This window comes from Numenius arquata, chromosome Z, assembly GCF_964106895.1.
Source record: "Numenius arquata chromosome Z, bNumArq3.hap1.1, whole genome shotgun sequence".
NCBI classification, from domain to species: Eukaryota; Metazoa; Chordata; class Aves; order Charadriiformes; family Scolopacidae; genus Numenius; species Numenius arquata.
The window spans coordinates 23,308,759-23,331,647 of NC_133616.1; the positions used below are offsets into that span (position 1 = coordinate 23,308,759).

General features: G+C 37.3%; 1 protein-coding gene across 2 annotated transcripts in view; it reads left to right on the top strand.

Annotated features, from left to right (window-relative positions):
- Positions 1-22,889, top strand: part of CWC27 (CWC27 spliceosome associated cyclophilin) — a 116,536-nt gene that overhangs the window by 2,725 nt on the left and 90,922 nt on the right. The window contains exons 3-10 of one of the 2 annotated variants that reach the window (XM_074166896.1): positions 505-617; positions 2,053-2,196; positions 2,920-3,018; positions 3,196-3,299; positions 4,380-4,449; positions 8,343-8,422; positions 9,858-9,891; positions 14,097-14,272. In XM_074166896.1, the coding sequence (XP_074022997.1) occupies positions 505-617; positions 2,053-2,196; positions 2,920-3,018; positions 3,196-3,299; positions 4,380-4,449; positions 8,343-8,422; positions 9,858-9,891; positions 14,097-14,272 (820 nt within the window). Of the gene's footprint in view, positions 1-504; positions 618-2,052; positions 2,197-2,919; positions 3,019-3,195; positions 3,300-4,379; positions 4,450-8,342; positions 8,423-9,857; positions 9,896-14,096; positions 14,273-22,889 lie in introns of both variants that reach the window. The other variant, XM_074166897.1, reaches the window with a different exon arrangement.

The following is a 22,889-nucleotide window of genomic DNA, read 5'->3' on the forward strand; positions in this document are numbered from 1 at the left end:
TTGCGCACAGTGTAGGTGGTGAAAGAGGTGACACTTGTGTTCCATGCTGGTGATTGAAAATGCTAATCTTTTGGTGTGTGGGTATGGCTAATGGTGTATGTGAGACGTTGCCTGGGACAGCATAGTAGTTTTAGCTTTCCGTTTACATTGATGTATGTTGGTAGTATCATTCCAGTGATAAAACATAAAATCTGAAAAGAAAATAATTAATCAATGTCATCTTGTTTGTGGTGTGCAATCTTTTGCAACAGAAACATATGATACCACATTTTTATTTTTTCTTCATAAATGTCATCATCGATACTTTGTAGCTGAGATACAGTCACACTGAGCAAGACAGTGGAAGAGGAGGGAACCCAGTGGAAATAGCAGAATCCAGTTACAGTACTTGCTTTCTGGAAATTCAGTCTCTAGACATCTCTGCATAATTTGTATGAAAGTTTGAGTTTTTTAAACCACTTACATGTATTTAACATCCTCTTCTTTTTTTTTTTTTTTTTTTAGAGTATTACAATAACACAATATTTCACAGAGTAGTGCCTGGCTTTATAGTACAGGGAGGTGATCCCACTGGTACTGGATCAGGTGGAGATTCAATCTATGGAGCTCCTTTCAAAGTACGTATCTGTATCTCTTCTGCATTAATTTTTGGTTATTTTGATCAGTTGTTCTTCCTACTGTGTTAGATTGTGAGAAAACAAATCTTGTATTAGAAATGCAACATTATACATGTACGGTAATTGCTTTCACATGTTACTTCAGTATTTTTGAGTATGCCTTTTTGAACTGGGAGTTCTTAATCTAGCTGTCCTGATATTATGATAAATGTATAATGTACACCAGCGTGTATAATGTATACTAGCATGAATTTCACAAGGAAAAATAGGGAGGGGAGCAAGTGAAGAGTTGGTGTTGATATGTGGGAAACTCAGATGCAGAATTGTACATTGTTTATGCACATTGTATCTCATCTAGCAAAGGTCTCAATGTTGTATATGCGTTCATTGGTGTTGTTGATACCAGCATGGCTCATCTCTTAACCAGGAGGCTCAGATCCTGAGTGAAGTGACACACACAGCAGCTGTGTTCTTTCTGCCCAATTGTTTTATTTTAGATGGGGCAGGCACCTTAACTCATGACTGAAGCTGCATAGCCTGTCTCTGGGTCTTCTGTCTCCCTGCTGCTAGTGTAGATTCATACCTATCACAGAAACGTGAAGTTTGTAGAAGGGGTTGTACCTGAGCAGAGAGCAAAGCAAATATTACCAATATTGTAATAGCATCGCTGCTTAAAATTAGTGATATCTCAGTATTGCAGCATTTAGAATTGTGATACTACCATGGTATTAATATATTAATCATCGCTTTCACCTTGCTTTGAAAGTAGTCCTGTTCTTTTTACTTATGGTCGAGAAAATGTTCTTCCTATGGATTTTTGCAATACTGTACAATTAAACCTGTTACTGACGTTATAATTACTTTACACAAATTAGGATTTTTTCCCCTGAATACAGTGGTTAACAAGAGTACTAGTTTTATGAGAAATATATGAAATGCAGTTACTTTTAGAAATGCTTTGGATTTTTTTAATATTTGGAGGATAATAAATTCCAACAAAAGTAATGAGTAACAATTGCTTAGGAGGCAATAACTGAAAAAAGAGAAAGTTAACATGACAAAACTTAGAGTTTTTATTAAATTGTGTCTTTCTGTTTTTGATATAGTAGTTTGTAATTTTTGTCTTTCGATGTTTGTTGGTTATGTGTTTATGCTTTGTTCTGAAAGAAGCTTGTTCACTTGTTGCATTATTGTCGGCACTAAGAAGAAAAAACTTTTACTAAAAGTTTTCTTTGATCTTTTCTGCTGAAAACAGGTTTTAAATACAACTGTGGCATGTAGTTTCAAAATACTTTGGTTTTTTTACTGTCTGAATTTAAAAAAAAATAAAGAGCATATTTTCTGTGTGTGCATATTGATGCAAATAACCTGCTAAGGAAGTGGAATATACAGATACTTACATAAATTGTGTTCATTTCTCTTCTGTCTTTGCCAGGACGAGTTCCACTCACGACTGCGATTTAATCGAAGAGGACTCGTTGCTATGGCAAATGCTGGGCCCCATGATAACGGGAGTCAATTTTTCTTTACGCTGGGTCGTGCAGATGAACTTAATAACAAGCACACGATCTTTGGAAAGGTTTGCTACACAGACTAGAGTCCCTGTTTGAGTTTGACAGAATCTCCTCTGTATTCAAAGGCTATTTTAGTGGTGTTTGCTGTTACGTACATTCGAAATTTATTTCACTGCTTTCTAAGCTGTTTCCGTTCCCTGTTTCCCATGTCTGGTAGAAATGCTTCTATGGGTTGTTCCCATAATTACCTAGTTTGCTGTTGTTGTTCTTCTAAGTTATATTTTCGTGTTGTGCTTCCTTTGAATAATCCTAATATTATTATGGTTCTGTCTTATTAATCAGTTCATCTAATACAGAGTTGGAAAACTCTGTTTGTAAATTCTAATTACTCAAGAAGAATTGAGAAAAGGAACAACATAAGATGAATTTGGCACTTTTCTGATTTACTTGAAAGAAAAGCAACTATTTTTTAAATTTCACATTGTCTTTCATTTTCCTCTTTCACAGCTCAGAGTAAGAATTTGACATCTTCTCCTCTGTATGCTCTCAAAATGCATGTCAAGCTACCTGTATTCCTTCAACTTTTAAACTATTTCAGCTGTTAAATTTAAGAAATGCCAATCTTTGTACCTTGTACTTGCTGTCTTTTAGAAATCTTACTTGCTTACAGTATTTCTGTATCATTTGTATTTTGAAAATTCTTTACATAATAGCTGCCTTGCATGTTGCAGAATAGTTAACAAAATTTATAGGCAAGGACTCTCAAACCTTTTTCATAAATTTGACAGGTTACAGGGGATACAATATATAACATGTTGCGCCTGGCTGAAGTAGAAGTTGGCAAGGAAGAGAGACCTCTCAGTCCACACAAAATAAGAAGTAGTGAGGTAAGTATGTTCTGGTTTGAAATTTGAAGTTTTAAAATATTTTGTTCATAGTGTTCAGAAAACTGTGTTCTAGTAGAAGAACTTGGCATGTCTTTTTATATATATTAAAATAGTGAATGATTTAATTATAACAAAGTGCTTATTAAAGATGTGTCTAAAATAATGCTTTTTTAACAGGTTTTGTTTAATCCTTTTGATGATATTGTTCCAAGACCAAGTAGAAAGCAGAAGAAGGAGAAACCAGAAGAAGAAATGAAAAAGTCCAAAGTAAAAGGCACAAAGTAAATATATGCAACTTAAGTGGTGGTTAATTTTCTTTCACCTTTAATTTGCAGCTGGGTAATTTTCTATTTCTGCTTTTAAAACACAAGGCTTTACCAAAATGCACAGGAATGGTCCCTAATCTTAGCAAACCTTTCTTCCCTGTTTCTGAAGAGATCCTACAAATCTAGTTGATGTGACCGAAGTGTTTACTGTGCATCAGCTGAGCTGTAACTGTTTCATGTTTGCTGGTAGTTTGTTGCGAAAGAGAGGTAAAAGGTAGCTTAAACCTTTCCCATGGGCAAGAATGTGTAATTGTGCTTTTGTGGCTGAGATGACACCGAGGTTAATACATACTAGTAATAAGGTCATAGCTCAGTTATTTGAGGGTTTTGAACTTATTTTATCAGCTACCACTTCTCTCCCACTAAACAACTTAGCAAAAGGCAGGCATTTTGACATAGGAAATTTCAGGCTCTGTGAAAGAAATTTGATAGTCATAAGCATGCCATGAAAAGTAATAGGAAATCTAAAGTGTGTATATGCTGTCAGTTCTGTTGGACAGAAATACAACATGTTGCAGGTGACTGGTTTCAACATAGTGTAAACAATTACTTTTGAAAAAAAAATATAAAAGTTCATTATTATTTCTTTTAATTACATTCTGTGAATTTGTGGGCACTTGATGCCTTTCTGAGCTGCCATATCTTGAAAATTTTGTGTTTTGTACTTCAGTGTTGCTCTGTTAGAAGAAAAAAAAATGAAAAAAAAGCAACTTCTCTGTTTTCAGAGCTGTCAGCATTTAAGAGTCTGTGAAAGTTAGTCAAGGCAGAATTTCTTAAATTCCGTCTTACCATTTTCTTAGTGATGCTTAGCTATGCTGATTGTTTTGTCGCAGGAATAGAATAGAACATGTTTCTTGAAATATTCATGGTTTATTGCAAAACCGTGTTGTAGTTGTTTGAAATTGGAACATTTAGCAGAACAAAAAGCTTTTTGATAAATTGCATACAGTATGAAAGTAATATGTTTAAAGTTTATGGAATGTTAATGAAACAGTATTTCAAGTTGTACTAGAAAATGTGTTTTCTCTCTTAAAGAAATTTTAACCTGCTTTCCTTTGGGGAAGAAGCTGAAGAAGAAGAGGAGGAAGTCAATAGAGTTAGTCAGGTACCTTCCCAAATCATCCTCTTTTTTCTTTTCAACTTAAATTTGCCTTAGTTTGCATATTTGTAAAAGCTTTAAAGTTCTTCATCTTGTTCTTTTTATGTTGGAGTTTTGAACAGTAGTACTAGAAATTACTTCAATTTTTATCTTCTGCTATTTTAACATGTTGAAAAAACAGAGGTTTTTAAATTTTCTAACTTTAAAGGTGCTTTCAGTTACTGCGTGATACTTTTACATTTCCATAAACAAAAAACTTCATATTTCATAGTGCAGATGTATGTCTACTGTTTAAAATTCATCGAGGTGATAGCAACTTTCTTCTTCTTCACCTCCTTAGTTATAAGAGTGTGATTTGGCGGTAAAATGCTTGAGATTTGAAATAGATCAACTTGTTCATTGCCAGTGCATTCTTAGCTCCATTTTCTTATGTATATCCATTCTGTGTGCACAATCAAGTGGAATTTTTGGGGTGAAAATAGTGCATTATCAGAATTAAATATTGCACTATTGTGAATTGTCCACGTTCACAAAATTAGGGTTGCAGAGATAGTTGATCTGACATTTCCTAGCCTGACTTTGCCTCTTAAATAAGGTTAGTTTAAAAATATCTTTAACAAGTTGTCATTCTCATTTCCACTGCTGACCAAATTATTTCTCTAGAGCTGAAAGCTTTCTTACTTATTTGTATGGTTCAGGTACCTACCTGCTTCAGTTAGTGATCAGACTATGTAGAGGGGAGATTTAGATTAGATGTTAGGAGGAAATTCTTTACTGTGAGGGTGGTGAGGCACTGGAGCAGGTTGCCCAGGGAAGTTGTGGATGCCCCATCCCTGGAAGTGTTCAAGGCCAGGCTGGATGGGGCTTTGAGCAACCTGGTCTAGTGGGAGGTGTCCCTGCCCATGGCAGGGGGTTTGGAACGAGATGATCTTTAAGGTCCCTTCCAACTATAACCATTCTATGATTCTATGATTCTATGTGGTGCTGAGTCCTGTGCCACGTAAGTGAAAAAATGATCCTCAGCCCTTAAGATTTAGTTAAAATACAAAAGAAAACAATGAATAATGATGAACAATATTAATGGTGTCAGTCAGGATGATAGTAAAGGTTTATTGTAACAGTTAGTTTTAACTATTGTTCTTTCTTGTTTCAACTTACCAGTCAGACTAAATTGTTTAACTTAACATGCTCATGTGCTGTTCTGCTATTGGTATGTGTCTGGGTTTTAATATTATATTTAACTCAGTTGCTTTGATGTTCTTCCCTGTCACACCAAATACAATAGAGTTTAAAATTGTCTAAATAGAAAACCTTTTCCATGACAAGTCCCGTTTCAGTGTTGTCATGCTGTCTTCAAATCAGTCTTAAAATCTCATTCTTATATCTGTCCTGACTAAATTCTGGACTAGCTGTAGCTAGGAAAATAACCAAATCAACTGTTTATGAAAACTTTCTATTAATTCCTTACAATGGAATGAAACTTTTTTTCCCAACTCTCATTGCTTGTTTCTAATAGGTCTAGATAGTATCTCTATAGTTCTGGGCATTATCTTAATCTTGATTAAGTTGATAAAATATGTGAACTTCAGCACCAACTTTCATTCTCTGCTTTTGATAAGAAAAATTGAAGGTCAAAGTTAATAATGGGATTCTTTGACATCTACAAATTCAGAATCTGTGAACTTTTTTTTGTTTGCTAGATACAGTAAGTCTTGCTTGTTTCAAAGTAAGAAGGGTATGTTTTAAGGATTGATGTTGAGAGGAAAGTCTGCAAGAAGCTGAGGAATCCTTTAACAGATCTGGTAAAAGGGAACATTTTTTTATTAATTTTTAGAGCAGTGAGGCTGAGGATAAAATTATCCAAAGAGTAAATGAAAACACCATATATCAGGATGAAATTTTTATGGTATTTATTGATTTCATGCTTACATATGAAAAATAAGAATTCTTGTCTCAGTCGCATCATATTAGGCAAGTGAGTACTGAATTTAAGATTGCCTCCATAAGTCTTTTCTCCATCTTCCCCATTATGACCAATATTATACTCTGGCCTAGTCTAAGTGAGGAAATATATTTTGCTTTTACTGCAGTGCATTACCAGACTCATTCCTGAGACTGTACAGAGAAGGGCAAGAAGGATAACTGGGGATGTGGATCATGGTAACTTTAAAATAAAATAAAAGGAAGAGAGGGAGAGAAAGATGAGAATTATTATTCCCTATTTCTTACAATGTGAAAGTTAAGACACAAAGAGAAATAAGCAAATAAATATACAAAGAAAAAGTATTTTTTCCTTTTGGGATTGAAGTTTTCAACATTTATGCCACAGAACATGACTGAAGTGAGAAGCGTAAATACTTTCAAAAAGAGATTAAGCAAGAGTTTAGGGCCATTGGTGTCTTTTAAATGTTAGAGGTCAAATTGTGTCTTCTGTATCAGGAGAGTCTCTAAATGGTTATGTTATAGAGAGTATGAATCTTAGAAAATTTGTGTGCCCCAGGAGGTTACAGAAGGCAGAGATCACAGGATTAGGGAAGTTTGTGTCGAGGAGAGGCAAGAGCAGACTGGCTGCCTGAGGGAGGGTGAGTGAGAAGGCAAGAGTGGTTTCAGCACAGGCAGTGCACTCACCAACAGGGGCATAATCCACAAGGTCTAGATACAGCAGGCAAAATACGTTCCTGGTAATAGGGTCCGTCAACAGTCCTAGACGTGGCAAGCAATAACAAAGACCAAGGTCCCCATTTAAAGAGCGCAGTCAGAAGTGGCAAGAGATGGGACAGAAGGCAGGGCTGGAGACAAGTCAATGATGTGGGACCAACAGGCCCATCCGGAACACAGGTACACCTCTGACATAGCTCAGGCAGCAAGTGGATTGTCAGGCCTGAGATGAAATGGTGCTCATAGGGAGAGGATCTCCAGGGAAAGGCCACTAAGGCTATTAGCGCACTAATAATGTCCACTAAGGCATTAGGGACCTGACAGTGGGACCCCCACTGGGTGTTGATTAGTGTTTAAACTGAAGCTTCCAGTGTCCAAACTGCTCGCTTAATTGTATTTGTTTCAAGCAGTTTACAAAGGTGATAAGCACTTGTCTTATATTTTGTCTAGCTCCTGATCGCACACACAAATTACTTGTTGAAGGAAGTAATTCTTCATGTTGCTGAATATGTTAGTCTTTTTTTTCTACATAATAAGAAATTGAAGTTGTGTTTAAATAATTAAGATTTTATTATCCACACAACTACTGTCTTCCTGAAAGGATTATAAAATCCAACTGAAGTAGAGACATTCAGGTCACAATACAGACTCTTTCTGTAAAAGAGATTTTTAGTCTGATTTCAGTCTGAAATCTAAGTGTAGTTTCTGGATTAGCACAGGGAATGCTTTCTTACTGCACCCTTTCTGCCTGAATATCTTATGTGGCCTTAGATTTACAAGTTGTTATTTTCTTTCTTTTTTTTTTTTTCCCCCTAGTGGTCTAATTAGTGTCCTACCAATTGATATGTATTGCATTGTTGTATGCCATTATGGGAAAGTCAAGTTCTTCATTCACTTAAATATATAGTGCTAGACCACGTATCTTTATGATGTATAAAGATTGTGATGATTAAACAATCTCTTTGGTTTTTTTTATTTTTTTTCCTCTTTCCTTTAAAATTAAGTGCATTGCTATTGCAAAAATACTGTTTTAATCTATGTGGTCAGTTTGATGCACCTCTTTCTGGAACACTTCGTCTGTTCTTCTGGTGTTAAAAGTGTTTGTACTTACTGGTTAGGCTTAAGCTAATGAGAAACAAGTTGTCTTTTTCTTACCATTATCCTTTTTCACCGTCTATTCTCTCAAACACCGAAGTTTTATAATACCTTTTTTCTTTTGTTTTCTTTTCTTCTTTTAACAGAGCATGAAAGGAAAAAGTAAAAGTAGTCATGATCTACTGAAGGATGATCCACATCTAAGCTCAGTTCCTGCTGTCAAAAGGTTAATATGTGATTTCCAATTTCCAGAACAGATTTACTTCCAGGATATTAGGCCTGATTAGCATCCTGTGTACTCATTGTTTGTCTGTTACTCTTTAAGAAATTAAGAATGGCAATGCTGAATTGGACCAGATATTCCTCTAACCCTCTATGCTGTCACCAACATTAGCCATCACTGGATGCCCAACAGAGAATAAAAGCAGAGCAAGCATAATGTTGACCTGAGTAATCTTCCAGCCTCCATCTACTTTCAGCTCAGGGGACTGTCAGAGTTGATGTGATTCATCTATTTTGTGGTACTTAATAGAGCTCCCATCAAAGTACTTATTCAGTCTCTTATAACATTGTTTACATTTACATCCTTCTGTCTGCTGCAAGAAGTACCTCCCCTTTTTGTTCTGAACCTGGCTGCTGCTGGCATCATTTGATAAATTCTAACTCTTACACTGGAGGAGATACTGAGCAGTCAGTCCCTTTTATACCTTTCTTTACCACAATCTCTTCTTAGGCCATCTCTTTTCTAGCCTAAACTTTTAAAGCCTACTCAACTTTTCTTCACACACAAGTTATTCTGTACATGTGGATATTCTCGTTGCACTTCCCAGCCCTGGTTCTGCTCTAAAATACCTTTTTTTTTTTTTTTTTTCCAAATCTAAACAACATTAAAAATGAGGTGAATCACAAATCTATATGTTTGCATAGAGTCTCTGCTTTCTTCTCTGTTTCTTTTTAATATTTCTTAACTTCTGATTTGCTTTTTTTAACCACTGTTAAGTGTTGAGCTGAGACAATTCCATGAAAATTTATCAACTCCCGAGAATTTGCTTATCATAGAATCGTAGAATAGTTTGGGTTGGAAGGGGCTTTTAAAGGTCATCTAGTCCAATCCTTCTGCAATGTGCAGGGACATCTTCAACTAGATCAGGTTGCTCAAAGCCCCCTCGAACCTAACCTTGAATATTTCCAGGGAGGAGTTATCTACCACCTCTCTGGGCAACCTGTTTCAGTGTTTCACCATCATCATTATAAAAAATTTCTTCCTTATATCTAGTCTGAATCTGCCCTCTTTCTATTTAAAACTGTTGTACTATCACAACAGGCCCTGCTAAAGAGTCTGTTGTGGTTTTTTTTTTTTCTTTTAACTGTATACATTTGTGTTTTGTCTGGATAGCTCAAGATACGGTTAGAATGTGTTTTTTATCCTGTATTTTTTTTAAAATCTCTAATTAGAAATTATTATTACAGTCAAATGATGGAAAATACGATTAATTGATACTTTTAAGATTAACGTGAGGATGATGTAAATGACTAGGTTGACTAAAATTTCAAGTGGCTAACCAAACAAAATTTTTTATTTAAGAACTGGGTTTTTTTAAACAGTATTTTAAATCTCCTCTGGTACTTCAAAGTAGTTAGGATTATTTTTCTTTCCTTAGTGACGCAGCAAGTGAAGAAGGGGATTTGAGTGAGGTAAGTAACATCTTTTTACAAATAAATCTTTGGTTTTTATTGTGTGTGAATTAGATTTTCTTAGGGGAACAAATGCTACTTTGCAGGTTTTTGAAAATTAACTAGCTCAAGTCAGATTTCTAGCAAAAGCTGGAGACCCTTTCCGAGCTTAAAGGTTTGGCCATTGTGAACATTCACAGCAGGGTAGAGTTATTACTGATACTACCTACTGCATTTTATAAAAACTGCTGTTCACATATTTCAGTCATTAGATTAGGTATATGAGAGGTTACATGCCACAGAGTGACAAACTATTAATAAAAGCCCTGAAATTGCTTCTAAAAAAAAAAAAAAATCAAGTTTGTCGTGAATAATAATATAACTCTGAAGTTTGAGAGGAAATCTGTGTATTACTGAGAGTCCTGTTGGAAAAATTCACAGAATGACAGAATCGCCTAGGTTGGAAGGGACCTTTAAGATCATCTAGTCCAACCTTAAGAAAAAAAAAAAAAACCAACCAAACAAAAAAAACCCAAACACACCACCACCAACACTAAACCATATTCCTGAGCACCGTGTCAACTCATCTTTTGAATATCTCCAGGGATGGTGCCTCAACCACTTCCCTGGGCGGCCCATTCCAATGCTTGATAACCCTTTCAGTGAAGAAATTCTTCCTAATATCCAACCTGAACCTCAGTGTTCCTTCAATGAACAAAATTTCAGTGAATATTTATCCCTTGAATTTATGAAGACTGTCACCTCTGAAAGACAGGAAATCTGAATAACCAATCAGTAACATTCAACCAAACATGGAGAGTATTTTAATTACAAGGAGATTGTCATACATGGTGCAGAGTAAAGTTGCTAGCTGGAGTATGTCTTTGCCCCCAGCCACAGGTCATGGGGGTAGCTCTTTGAGTTGCTGTTGAGACAATGATATAATATTTGACTAGGAATGTAATCTTTCATTCCTCAGACTGAATCCTGAAAAGTACTGTTTTCTGTATCTATCCACCATGCACAGGTACTTCACTGTTAGTTGATGCACTGTGGAAGTAAAGGAAAGACACGATCTATCGCATTCTTGTGCCTAAAAAAACCCAAAAAACAGTCTGCTGCCACCCTGTTTCCTGGTGTTTTTTCCACAAAGCATAGTATGAGTTCAGGTTCTTGGACCTTTGTAATTCCTGCTATGCAGGAGCATTTGTTAGAAGGGTTCTGAGAATGATAATTGATAATTCTTCAGATGTTCAAATAGCCCTTTAAGTGAACTGTATTTGGGGAATGTAGAACAGGGACATGTTAGGTATATTTATTATTTTTTTTCAGCCTAACTAATCGGAATGCTGTTATAATAATGTAATGAAGTAGGAAATAGGAAGACTTTTTTTTTTTTGCTGCAGGTGGTCTCCTTAGATTTCATTTCATTGAAAGACCTTAGCTAGAACCTAGCATTTCAGGCAGTCACCTGAGCCTTGTAAAGCGGTACTAGTATTTTATCATCTCACTTGGATTTATTTCAGTTAACACATCACAAGATCACTTTTACATTTACACGGCTGCAGAATGTTGGTAGTTTTATTGCCATCCTATGACCAAATAATTCTTCCAGATCTCCCTACCGCCCCCAAATAACACGTCCCTAGTGTGTAAGAAGAATTCTTATTGTTCCCAAAAAGCCTGACCTTACTGTTCACGCTATTAAATATCATCCTGTTTCTCTTATTGCAGTCTTCAAGGTCATACATTTCTTACTTTGAGAGTTGAATCCTTTGTATTAACAGTACTTCATCGCTATTTGTTAAACTTCATTTAGTGCCTGTCATTAATGTAAACATTATGCGAAATGTGTTCAGAAGACTGAAAATTTTTTTCTCACCATTGAGATTCCTTCGTTTCCTCTTTCTGCGCAACTTGTTTTCCTCTACCTATTTGTCAGTTAGTTACTGAATAGTAAGTTTCGTGTAGTACTACGGATAGGTAAAGCTTGATATCTGCCCCCCCAATTCAATAATCTTCTTAAATGGCTAAATCATATTACATACAGTAGCCATTAGTCATTCTGACACATTTTGTATCCAGAGCAAAGAGAAGAATAGGACAACTCCACTCAGTTAACAAGAGCAGCAAAAACTAGTACAACTTCTAGGCAGACAGTTGTGCATTTCTACGTCACTGAAGAAACACCACCATCCAACTGAACAGCCACTTCCCTTCTGAGTTCTCATGTAGCCCACTCTGAGTGGAAATGTGTTAAATCTATTAGTTGGTAATGAGACTCTAAAAGTTACAAGACCAGATGGAGTTAATGAGACAGGAGAGGGACTGAAGGAGGAAACTGGGCAGAAGAAAAGAGTAGAGTTGCAGGAAGCAAGGGGTTGAGGAGGAAGGATATGTCCTATTTTGTCAGAGTTACTCTAGAAGAAAACTGGTGAAATCCTGTGCAGAGTGAGGGGTATGGAAGTTTTGGGAAGCAGGGAATTCAGCTGAGTTGGCAAGTTGAACCGTTTTGTCTCTCCCATTTTGAAATACTATCTGTGAAACCCTTCTACTGTTATTCAGATTTTTGTAATTTTTAATTAACTTACTACTTAGCAATTGCATTTTGTCTAGAGTTGTCCATTTTTATTCTAGAAATTCTCCTATCCAGCTCAGTGTTTCAGTGAAACGCTCTTACCTAGGCCCTAGCCAAATCTCCACAAGGAGTCTGTCTTTATTCTTGACTGTTAAACACCTCAAACACAGTCCTGTTATGTTCCTTTTCTGGATTCTGCCCCCTGCCAGTGAGGTCTGTTGTTATTCAGTCTCCCTGATAATTTCTGAAGTAAGCAAGTCCTTCAGAAAGTTTCATTATCACCTCTGTCAAAGAATAACTTCTTGGGAAATAAAGTGAAATGCTGATTTTGTCCCACTTTTCTCTTTCCCCTATTTAAAAAGAACAGACAACACACACCCCCCGCCCCGACTCCCCAATAACCTTTCAGTCATTTTGTCAACAAAATATTCAGCTATTTTACTGTGCTGAATATTCACAGATTTTGTTTTTTATTCCTGACTGGTCTTCTCTTGTCTAAATCCAAAATCCAGGCATGGTAGTATGAAGATTCCTAAACAATGACTCAAATAAAACATCTGAAATCCAGCTCTTGATTTTTCTCTTTTATTCCCAAAATCATGCCCCTTGGTTCTTTTATATTTCTCCCCTCTCCCCTTCCATGTTTATGGACATGGTTTTCATGATACTCTTCCTCCTACCTGTCAGTCACACCCATGCCTTGTACGCTGTCTTTAGAGTGTTCCTCCCGGTGCTGACACCCTGGCAGTCTCCTGGATACAGTATAGTCCTCTGGAATACCATTTCTAAGTCTGTCCTTCCTCTCTATGTGGGTAAAATTACAAAAAGCGTAGTGTCTTACACTTTTTCTTTAGGTAATTAGCATCACTCCGAAATAAATATGAAAAGATGTACCATCTAGTCTTTGAGCTGACATCCTTCCACTAAGATTCATGCAGGCTTCCTTCTTCAAGGAAGGAAGTAGTCAAACTTAGATCCCTAGGTCTAGTCAGGCTGCTTCTTTGTTACTGAGAGGAATGACTTCTCTCTCCAAATATCTTTGAACCAAGGTGGTTTATCCCCTTTTGCCTTCATCTGCTAGGCCTGGAAGTGCAGTACCTCATAGCAAGTCAGATTGGTTGATTCCACAGGTTTTCACAACCTCTTTTGATCAATGTGGTATTTGTCTCCTCACGGAGACTGATGGGCAAACCTCTTCCATCGCATCATGACTGTAGTATAGCCCTATGGTAGGAAGTTCTTAAGTTTCATTTTTGCTTTTAGTGGAAAATGAAGGACTTGTTTAATATATTGCCTTGATCAAATTTTGGATTCATGAACAATGACAAGACTAATACCACATTGCTATGAGGTCTTCTGCAGACCTGCAAGGGTTTACAGTGTAGAACAAGCTATTTTAGGTTTTTTTCATCATACAAAAATGATATAATTTGTGTATGGAAAAATATTTAATTATCATATTTCTAATTTTTTTTTTTCCCTCTGAAGCAAATAAGGAGATATTTGTTTGAAAAGTTTGCTTTGAAATGAAGTATTTTTCTGGGTTTTTTTGTAAGAGATTATCTTTGTAAGAAAAACTTTCCATATTCAGCATTCTGTAGTAAAAAAAAAGCTAAAGGAGAAGTTTTATCATTTTACATCAATAAAGGAGGAAGAAGAACATGATGAAGATGCTGATAGTGTAGAAGATGAAGCTGCTAGCAATGAGAGATCTCAAATAAAAGAACGCATTGCCAAGAAGTTGAAAATTGATACAAGTGAAAATGCTAAACAGCAACTTCATGAGGAAGAAATTAAGACAGAAAAGAAAACAACTAGTCGCAGGTAAGTAATGTACTTTGGTTTTGGTTTTGTATTTCCTTTCAGCTTGTTTACAGTTAGATTTTCAGCTCAATTCCAGTTTTGCAGTTACAACACTGATAGGTTTGTATTATATTAAAATTATTTCCCCCTGCCCATCTCCAACTATGGAAGATGAAATTGCCTTTTGCTTTCTCATTTCTTAGTTTCATTTAGTGGTTTGAGCCATTAAGTTACATTTTGGTACACTGAGCACTTAATTGATTTGTATTTCTCCCCATGAGTTATGAATGAAGAGTATTTTTATGTTTTTATCATGCTTTACTTTGTCTTTCTATTCATTTGTAAGTTTGAGTTATATAGCTTCTCTATCTTTGTTAACACATGGTAGTCATCCATCACTGAGACAAAAAGTAAAGGCTTTCTAAGTCATCCATTAAAGTCTGTTTTAACACAGTAGTCATTCTTATGCCGTACCAGTTTTTCAACGCTGCAGTTAATACATCAGTTTTTAAATATCATCTAAGGCTGTTCTTAGGGTGTTGGAATATGTCTGTGTTTAGTAGTGTAACGCTGTATTCAAATTATTAAACTAGCTCTGGACAAGTATATTTCTGTAGCAGTATTCAGCTCTTTAGAGACATAAAATCATGGGTATCAGTCACGTAATACAGCTGTGCCAGCCTTCGTGAACATCTGTACTGATTAGCACTCAGTTTTCAGTGAGTTGTTTTCTTGGAACCTTGTGTCTTGGCAGTCTTTCTTTCCAGAGCTGGTTTGTGAATTTCTGCCTAATAAAACATTCATGAAAACATTGATCATGTATGCAGGTGATGTGTATTGGATCTGATGGCAAGCTTACTAGGAGTTATTGTCCAGTATCTTAATAAACATGGGCTCGAGAAGTTACTGAACAATTAAGTCTTTGCAGTTGTAAAGTCCGATGTGTAAATTTACTTACTTAGTGAAACTGACTGGGGGGTAGCAGGAGGAAGCATCAAGAAGGTAATTTAGATTTTGTATTCTAACTCTGCACAGCTATTGTAAGTAACTGCCTAATGATATTATGCAGGTTTTGTCTATACTAAATTCTGCGTATGTAGTAGCTGTCTTAGATTCTCTCCCAGAAGAGTCTCCTCTGAACTGAACCATTCCTCCTCTTTTTTTTCCTCTTTTTTTTTTTTTTTTTTCTTTCCCCCCCCCCTGTTTATCCCCACTGTAGATATGGTTTTACATGTAATGGCCAAGGCATATGGTCAAGGCATATAGCCATCATGGAAGAATCCAGGACACTCTGTTTGTGAGAAAAGTGTGTATGGTAGTCAATATAAACACCTCATGAGTTCCATAGCATTTACCATCCCCATTAATAACTGTAGAGGGAAGTAAAGGCTTTGGGTCAAGACACATGAAGATACATTTTTTTTCTAATAGTAATATACTTTGAGATAAAATACATATTGAAATTTTGGTTGGAAAATGGAAGGAATAACTGAAACAAAATCATATGTTGTTTTATAGTCATCAGAAACTCACATATCTGACTTGCACCCCTTGCAGGTTAATCTTGTTTTATATGACTATCTCTACCTGCTAAAAATAAAAACAACTACATCTCACTGAAGAAGGGGCTGTTGTCTGTTATGGTGGGCATTCAATCATTATCTTAATTGTAAAACACAACTAATTATTAAGAGAAAGGGGAAATCACACACGAACATGTGGAACTTCATGGATATCAATCTGATTGTTCTTACTGAAATAATTTTATATGATTTTAAAGGCAAGATTAGTAAGTTTTGAGCATTCCACAGGAGGTAGTGTTTTTAACTCTATATGGCCCGTATGTTTAGAAGCAGGCTGTGCTCTTAGAATGGTAGGAACACTTGTGTTATTTTGGATAATCTTTTGATATTGGTATATTTAAATATGCCAACTCTAAGTGTTGCTGTTTGTCTACCTTTTTCATAGAATCATCCAGGTTGGAAGAGACCCTTGGGATCATCGAGTCCAACCATCTACCCTACACTACAAAGTTCTTCCCTATATCATATCCCCCAACACCACATCTAAACGGCTCTTAAACACATCCAGGGATGGTGACTCAACCACCTCCCTGGGAAGCCTATTCCAATGCCCGACCACTCTTTCTGTGAAAAATTCTTTCCTAATGTTCAGTCTAAACCTATCCTGTTGGAGCTTGAAGCCATTCCCTCTTGCTCTGTCATTAATTACCTGTGTGAAGAGACCAGCACCAACCTCTCTACAGTGTCCTTTCAAGTAGTTGTAGAGAGTGGTGAGGTCTCCCCTCAGCCTCCTCTTCCTCATACTAAACAGTCCCAGCTCCTTCAGCCGCTCTTCATATGATTTGTTTTCCAGGCCCTTCACCAGCTTCGTTGCCCTCCTCTGCACTCGCTCCAGCACCTCGATATCTCTCTTGTATTGAGGTGCCCAAAACTGGACACAATACTCGAGGTGTGGCCTCACCAGTGCTGAGTACAGGGGCACAATCACCTCCCTACTTCTGCTGGTCACGCTATTTCTAATACAAGCCAGGATGCCGTTGGCTTTCTTGGCCACCTGGGCACACTGCTGGCTCATATTCAGTCGCTTGTCAATTAGAACCCCCAGGTCTCTTTCTTCCAGGCAGCTTTCCAGCCACACTTCCCCAAGCCTGTAGCGCTGCTTGGGGTTGTTGTGGCCCAAGTGCAGAACCTGGCACTTGCCCTTGTTGAAACTCATGCCATTGATTTTGGCCCAATGATCCAATCTATCTAGGTCTCTCTGTAGAGCTTCCCTATCCTCCTGGGAATCAACACTCCTGCTTAGCTTGGTGTCATCTGCGAACTTGCTGATGATACGCCCTATATCCTTGTCAAGATCACAATAAAGACATTAAACAGAAATGGTACTAACACTGAGCCCTGAGGCACACCACTTGTGACCGGCCACCAGCTGGATTTAAATCCATTGAGCACCACTCTTTGGGACCTTCCAGTCAGTCATTGCTTGACCCAGCGGATCGTATGCTCATCCAGGCCGTGTGAAGCCAGTTTTTCCACAAGAATTGTATGGGGGACAGTATCGAATGCTTTTCGAAAGTCCAGGTATACAATATCAACAGCCTTTCCCTCGTCCAATAATCTGGTTATCTTGTCATAGAAGGAGATCAGGTTCGTTTGGCAGGACCTGCCTTCTATAAACCCATGCTGACTAGGCCTGATCCCCTGATTGCCCATTATGTGGGTTTTGATGGCACTCAGAGCAGTGATGGCACTCAGAGCACTTTTTCGGAGCAGTGAAAAGCAGTGAGAACATTGCCAAGAAAATAATTTCTATTAACCACTTAAATAAGTTTGAATAGCTCCAGAAAAAAATATTCATGAGGTTTAGCAGGAAATTATGTTTTTTTCTACATTTTCTCCACTGTGGATTTGAATCTGCAAAGCACACTAAGTACAGTACAGAAGCCTTTATAATTTGAACAAATCATAAAATAGTTTGGGTTGGAAGGGACCTTTAGAAGTCATCTGGGCCAACTCCCCCTGCAATGAGGAAGGACATCTTCAACTAGATCAGGTTCCTCAGAGCCCCGTCCAGCCTGATCTTGAATGTTTCCAGGGATGGTGCATCTACCATGTTTCTGGGCAACCTGTTCCAGTGTCTCACCACACCCATTGTAAAAATATTTTGCCTTATATCTAATCTGAATCTTCTTCCTCTTTCAGTTTAAAACCATTAGCCATTGTCCTGTCGCAACAGGCCCTGCTAAAAAGTGTGTCCCCATCTTTACTGTAGGCCCCCTGTAAGTATTGAGGCAGCAATAAATTGTCCCTGGAGCCTCCTCTTCTCCGGGCTAAACAACTGCAACTCTCTCAGCCTGTCTTCATAGGAGAGGTGCTTCAGGCCTCTGATACCTTGTGGTTCCAATGGGTCCATGTCCTTCTTATGTTGGGGGCCCTGGAGCTGGACACAGTGGTCCAGGTGGGGTCTCATGAGAGCAGAGCAGAGGGGCAGAATCACCTCCCTTGACCTGCTGGCCACACTTCTTTTGATGCAGTTCAGGATATGGTTGGCCTTCAGGACTGTGAGCACAGATTGTCAGCCCATGTCCAGTTTTTCATACACCAGTACCCTCAGGTCCTTCTTCGCAGGGCCGCTCTCAATCCCTTCACCCCCCAGCCTGTATTCAGGGGGTTGCCCCAACCCAGGTGCAGGACCTTGCACTTGGCCTTTTTGAACTTCATGAGGTTCACATGGGCCCCCTTGTCGAGCTTGTCCAGGTCCCTCTGGATGGCATTCTGTCCCTCAGATGTGCTAACTGCACCACTCAGCTTGGTGTCATCTGCAAATTCGCTAAGGGTGCGCTCGACCCCACTGAGGAGTTTCTAGTCAGTCCTTTTTCAGGCATAGATGATGTTACTACCAAAGTTCCTCATAATTTTGTGTTTGCTGAAGAGAAGACTCAATATACTTAATAGCTGGAGATAAATAAGCAAGAGCATTTGACATAAAAAATTGAGCACAGTAACATAAAAGGACTCAGCAAACAAAATCTATAATTTAAATGAGCATTAGTTTTTCCTGTCATAGTTAGTTTTAGTTAGAGGCAAGGCAACTAGCTTTTATGCTTCAGCAAATGTTATGTAGTCGGCAAGACTTCTGTGGTCAGATCTGTAAACTGATGTTAATCTATTTCTTTTGGATACATAAATCTGATCTCTTTGTAGAACCATATAGTGTTAGGCACACCAGCATAAAGCTCTGCTTAATGAGCACCAGCTTTCTGTTTCTCGTTCTTCTTTTCTCTCTGTGAGAGCACCTAAATCACATTACATGAAATCTAGTGCCATGTTTTCATGGCCGTGCTAGATATAACTGGGTATTTTTTCAGAGGACATATACAAGATACCTAAAAACCTATCCCCTGTTTTTCCATTCTGCCATCTTTGAAGGTGTGCTGTGTGGCTGCTTTGGAAATTGGTGGCTGTGCTCTCTCTGCCGTAGACAGCTCGTCCACAGGAAGTCTACTGAGATCAAAGAGGATTATGAATAACTTGGATCCCAAAATCTGGTTACTAGTCCGATGGTTGAGATCGGTGCATAATCCCAGTAGTAAATTACATGAATATTTATCTTGTGTTGATTAAAATGGTTATATGTCAGTAACTGGGACAAGGGTACGTGAGGTAGTTTTCTGTCTCAAAGCTTGCAGAAACATCGTGGTGAAGCAGTTTCCTGAGTGAAGAAAGAAGTAATTCCTGGTTTTCAGTATTCTGCCTTCAGTGGTTGATTAATCCTGCACCCTAATAATTATTGTGATATTACCCATAATATTCCCTGATGCAGAATAAGTATAAGCTTCCTGGAGTCAGTGTACTGTTCTCTATTGTGGAGATTGGACAAACACAGATTAGTGTTAGGTAGCTGTATCTGATAGTGGAGGTGACGACCAAGAAATTTAAAAGTTCTCCAAGGAGAGCTTTTTTTTCAAAAAGTACCTTCAAGTACATGGCAGCCAGATCTTTCAAATAGCAAAAGATGTTGGACTCTCTATGTACTTACTACCTCTCTGTCCAACAGCCTGCCCACCAACATGTTTAACTGTCTGTTGGGTTTTACAGGGATGGCTGCTAGAAACAAATTTGGCTAAAATATAACAGCAAGTTTGTAGCGTGAAGGGAACACAAAGCTAGAGCATACCCTTAGGAATAAGGTACTCAATGCCCAAGCTTGCCTGACATTTTATCACATTTTCAGAGACAGTTGTGTAGGCATTACATAAGCTGATGGCTCCGCACGTGAATGGTCAATGTGCTGTGTTTGTGGTTATTCCCCTCTTTCAGGACAGTAGCAGTAGCGTTATAGCCAAATGGGTTGTCTTAACTCAGAAGAGGGTTTTACTGGATGCCTTTTTAGCAGTTGGGAGCAATAGCCTTGGGAGACACTCCTTAGTACTACAAGTAACATGAATTTCTGGACTTACTGATTTCCAAATAATGGTCTGGCATCCTCTGACATGAAAATCAAAGGCATGGTATTTTTTGTTATAAATAAGGTGTTACTAACTTTGAGGTCTGATGAGATAAAGTAAGATAAATATTATCAAGTTTTATTGTATGGAATAGTGACTTTTCTGTAACTGTACTGGAGATGATTGATAGTATTCTCATAGGACTTCACCTCCCACTGTAGTCCAAGTGTGTGTTGATCAGAGCAGGCAGAGATGTGGGAGGTGCAAATATCAACCAAAAAGTTGGATCCACCATACATAGCTTGAGAGGTGATGTCTGCTAACATACCAGAGAGCCAGGAAACATCTGATACCTATCAGAATTTTTCAACTCATCGGCTATTTAAATGTGCTAATTGAACACCTAAAAATATTTTTTCAGCACGCTGTCTTTTAAACATCCGTCATGACTTTTTCTACCAATCTGTATTAATTTGTATCAATCCTGTTTCTTCTAATACAAATAGATTTGTGAAGTCAGAATTTTGCACTTCTGCTTCAGAAAAACAATACAGAAATAATAGACACCTTCTGAAATTCATGGTACTGAGATCTAACACCGCTTCTAAATGCAGTCATACTTGGAGTGCTCAAATGGTGACATTAATCTTAGTCATTTCAGTAGACATTTGAACCTTTTGTATATGTTTTTTAAAACAGTTTGAAAAATTTTCCTATTTTGTATTAGATAAGAAACCTTGCAAAAAAATCCCTATTCATTTTGGGAAGTTGTTAGAGAAATTTCACAGGTCTGTTATGTTTGTTTTTTTTTTTATTAGAAAGCTTAAACCTAAACTTCAAAGTATAGAACAGCTTTTTACATGAAGACAAACACTTCTCTAATCTATATACATTCCATCATTGCAATAGTAATGAGATTTATCAGCATTACATTGAGTTTGTGAAATGACAGTGGCTTGAGCTGATCATCTGCATACTTCAGAGTAAACAGTCCCCTTTTAGTTTGGTAGTTAAAAATAGTGGGTTTGCATTTGTTCTCATCCTGTAGGTGGAGCTCAGGTGCTACGCATATCTGGGTACCAGCTTTTAAAAATTTTCACTGCTTGTTTGCAAGACATGCAGTGTGCAAGTAGCATACAGGTGACTGTACAGTTTTTCACCATACAGTCAACAATTTCAGTCACTTCCTTATAATGGATGTGGTATTAAATAGCAGTATTAAATAGGTGTCTGGAATAGGTAAACTATGTAGGAAAAAAAGCGGACTTTTCTTTTTCAATTTCCTGTTGTATATTTTGGTCCTAATAATCCTATGAATTGCAGCTGAACTAAGTAATCACATTTCTTTTTGGTTTATAAGCCATCAGTGATTACTGTAAGACAAAGTAGTAGCAGTAGTTACTATTAACTACTATTGTAATTAATAGTAGCTATATTGCCACTCCCTTGCATTCCTACTTTTTCTTATATGCATGTTGCTTTTCATGGGTCAAATAAATCATCTCATGAAGCTTTAGACATCTACTGTGTGTATATGTAAGAATTACTTGCTTCATCTTCAAAGCAGAAGTTTGTAACACTTTTTAAGGTGTAATTCCTCTGACTTCTTTTTCTCCGTTTGTTAAAAGACAAGATGAAATAGCTAGTTTACTTAGAGATAGCTGCACTTGGTCAAATGACTTGCATCCCCAGTGCCATTTTGTCATCTAGGCACAATAGTAATAAAAATATTTAATAATGCTAGGTAGACATGCTCAATGTCATGCTAAGTCCATTTCAGACCATGCAGTAAAATTTTTATATAGTTAAGACACTAACATTTTCCTAGCATCTGAATAAACATTAACACACTGAGCATGCAAGATTGCTTTACTAAATTGGTCTCATAGTACTGTGGTATAAAACAAAGGTAATTTTGTGTGTGATCTCATGGAAATCTTTTAAAAGACCTTCAAATCAAAACTGCTTTTTCTCTTTGTAAATCTGCAGTTGTTATAAATGAAGAATTGGATATTTTTCATAAATCAATAATATATGGTAGAATATTTTGTTGTAAATTCATTTACTGTGTACTTTTACCTTGTGCTTATAGGGGAAGCATTATAATGAAAAGAAATAAAAATAATTTTGGAGACATAATTCTACAGTGGAAGAATACTTGTCATTCTTGTAACTGTTGAAAATTTATAACTTTGTTATTTATAACAGTTACATTTCTGTGCATCTGTGGAATGGGTTCAAGGGGGCTGAGATGTCATACAAGTCTGCTGTCTATAGTCGTCACTGCAAGGTGGTTGATGTCATTGTAACGCTGCTGTCTGTAGTCTTTGACACTATGGAAATCCTCTGACTGGAGAACGTTGCAGATGTTGCACCCATTTTCAAAAAAGGCAATCATCATAGGGATGATCCAGTTAGCCTCACTTTGGTCTTTGGGCAGTCATGGCGTAGGTCCTCTTGGAAGCTATTCTGGGCACATGAAGGAGAAAAAGGGGATTGGAAATAGCATAGATTTATCAAAGACAAGATGAGGGGGCAACAGTGGATGTCATCTAGTTTGAGCATAAGGCTAGAGTGGATGAGTTTCTGAGGTTCCCTCCAACCTAAATGTTTCTGTGATCTGTTGGGGTTTTCTTATTATTTTTTAAAAATCATTATTTCTCATTC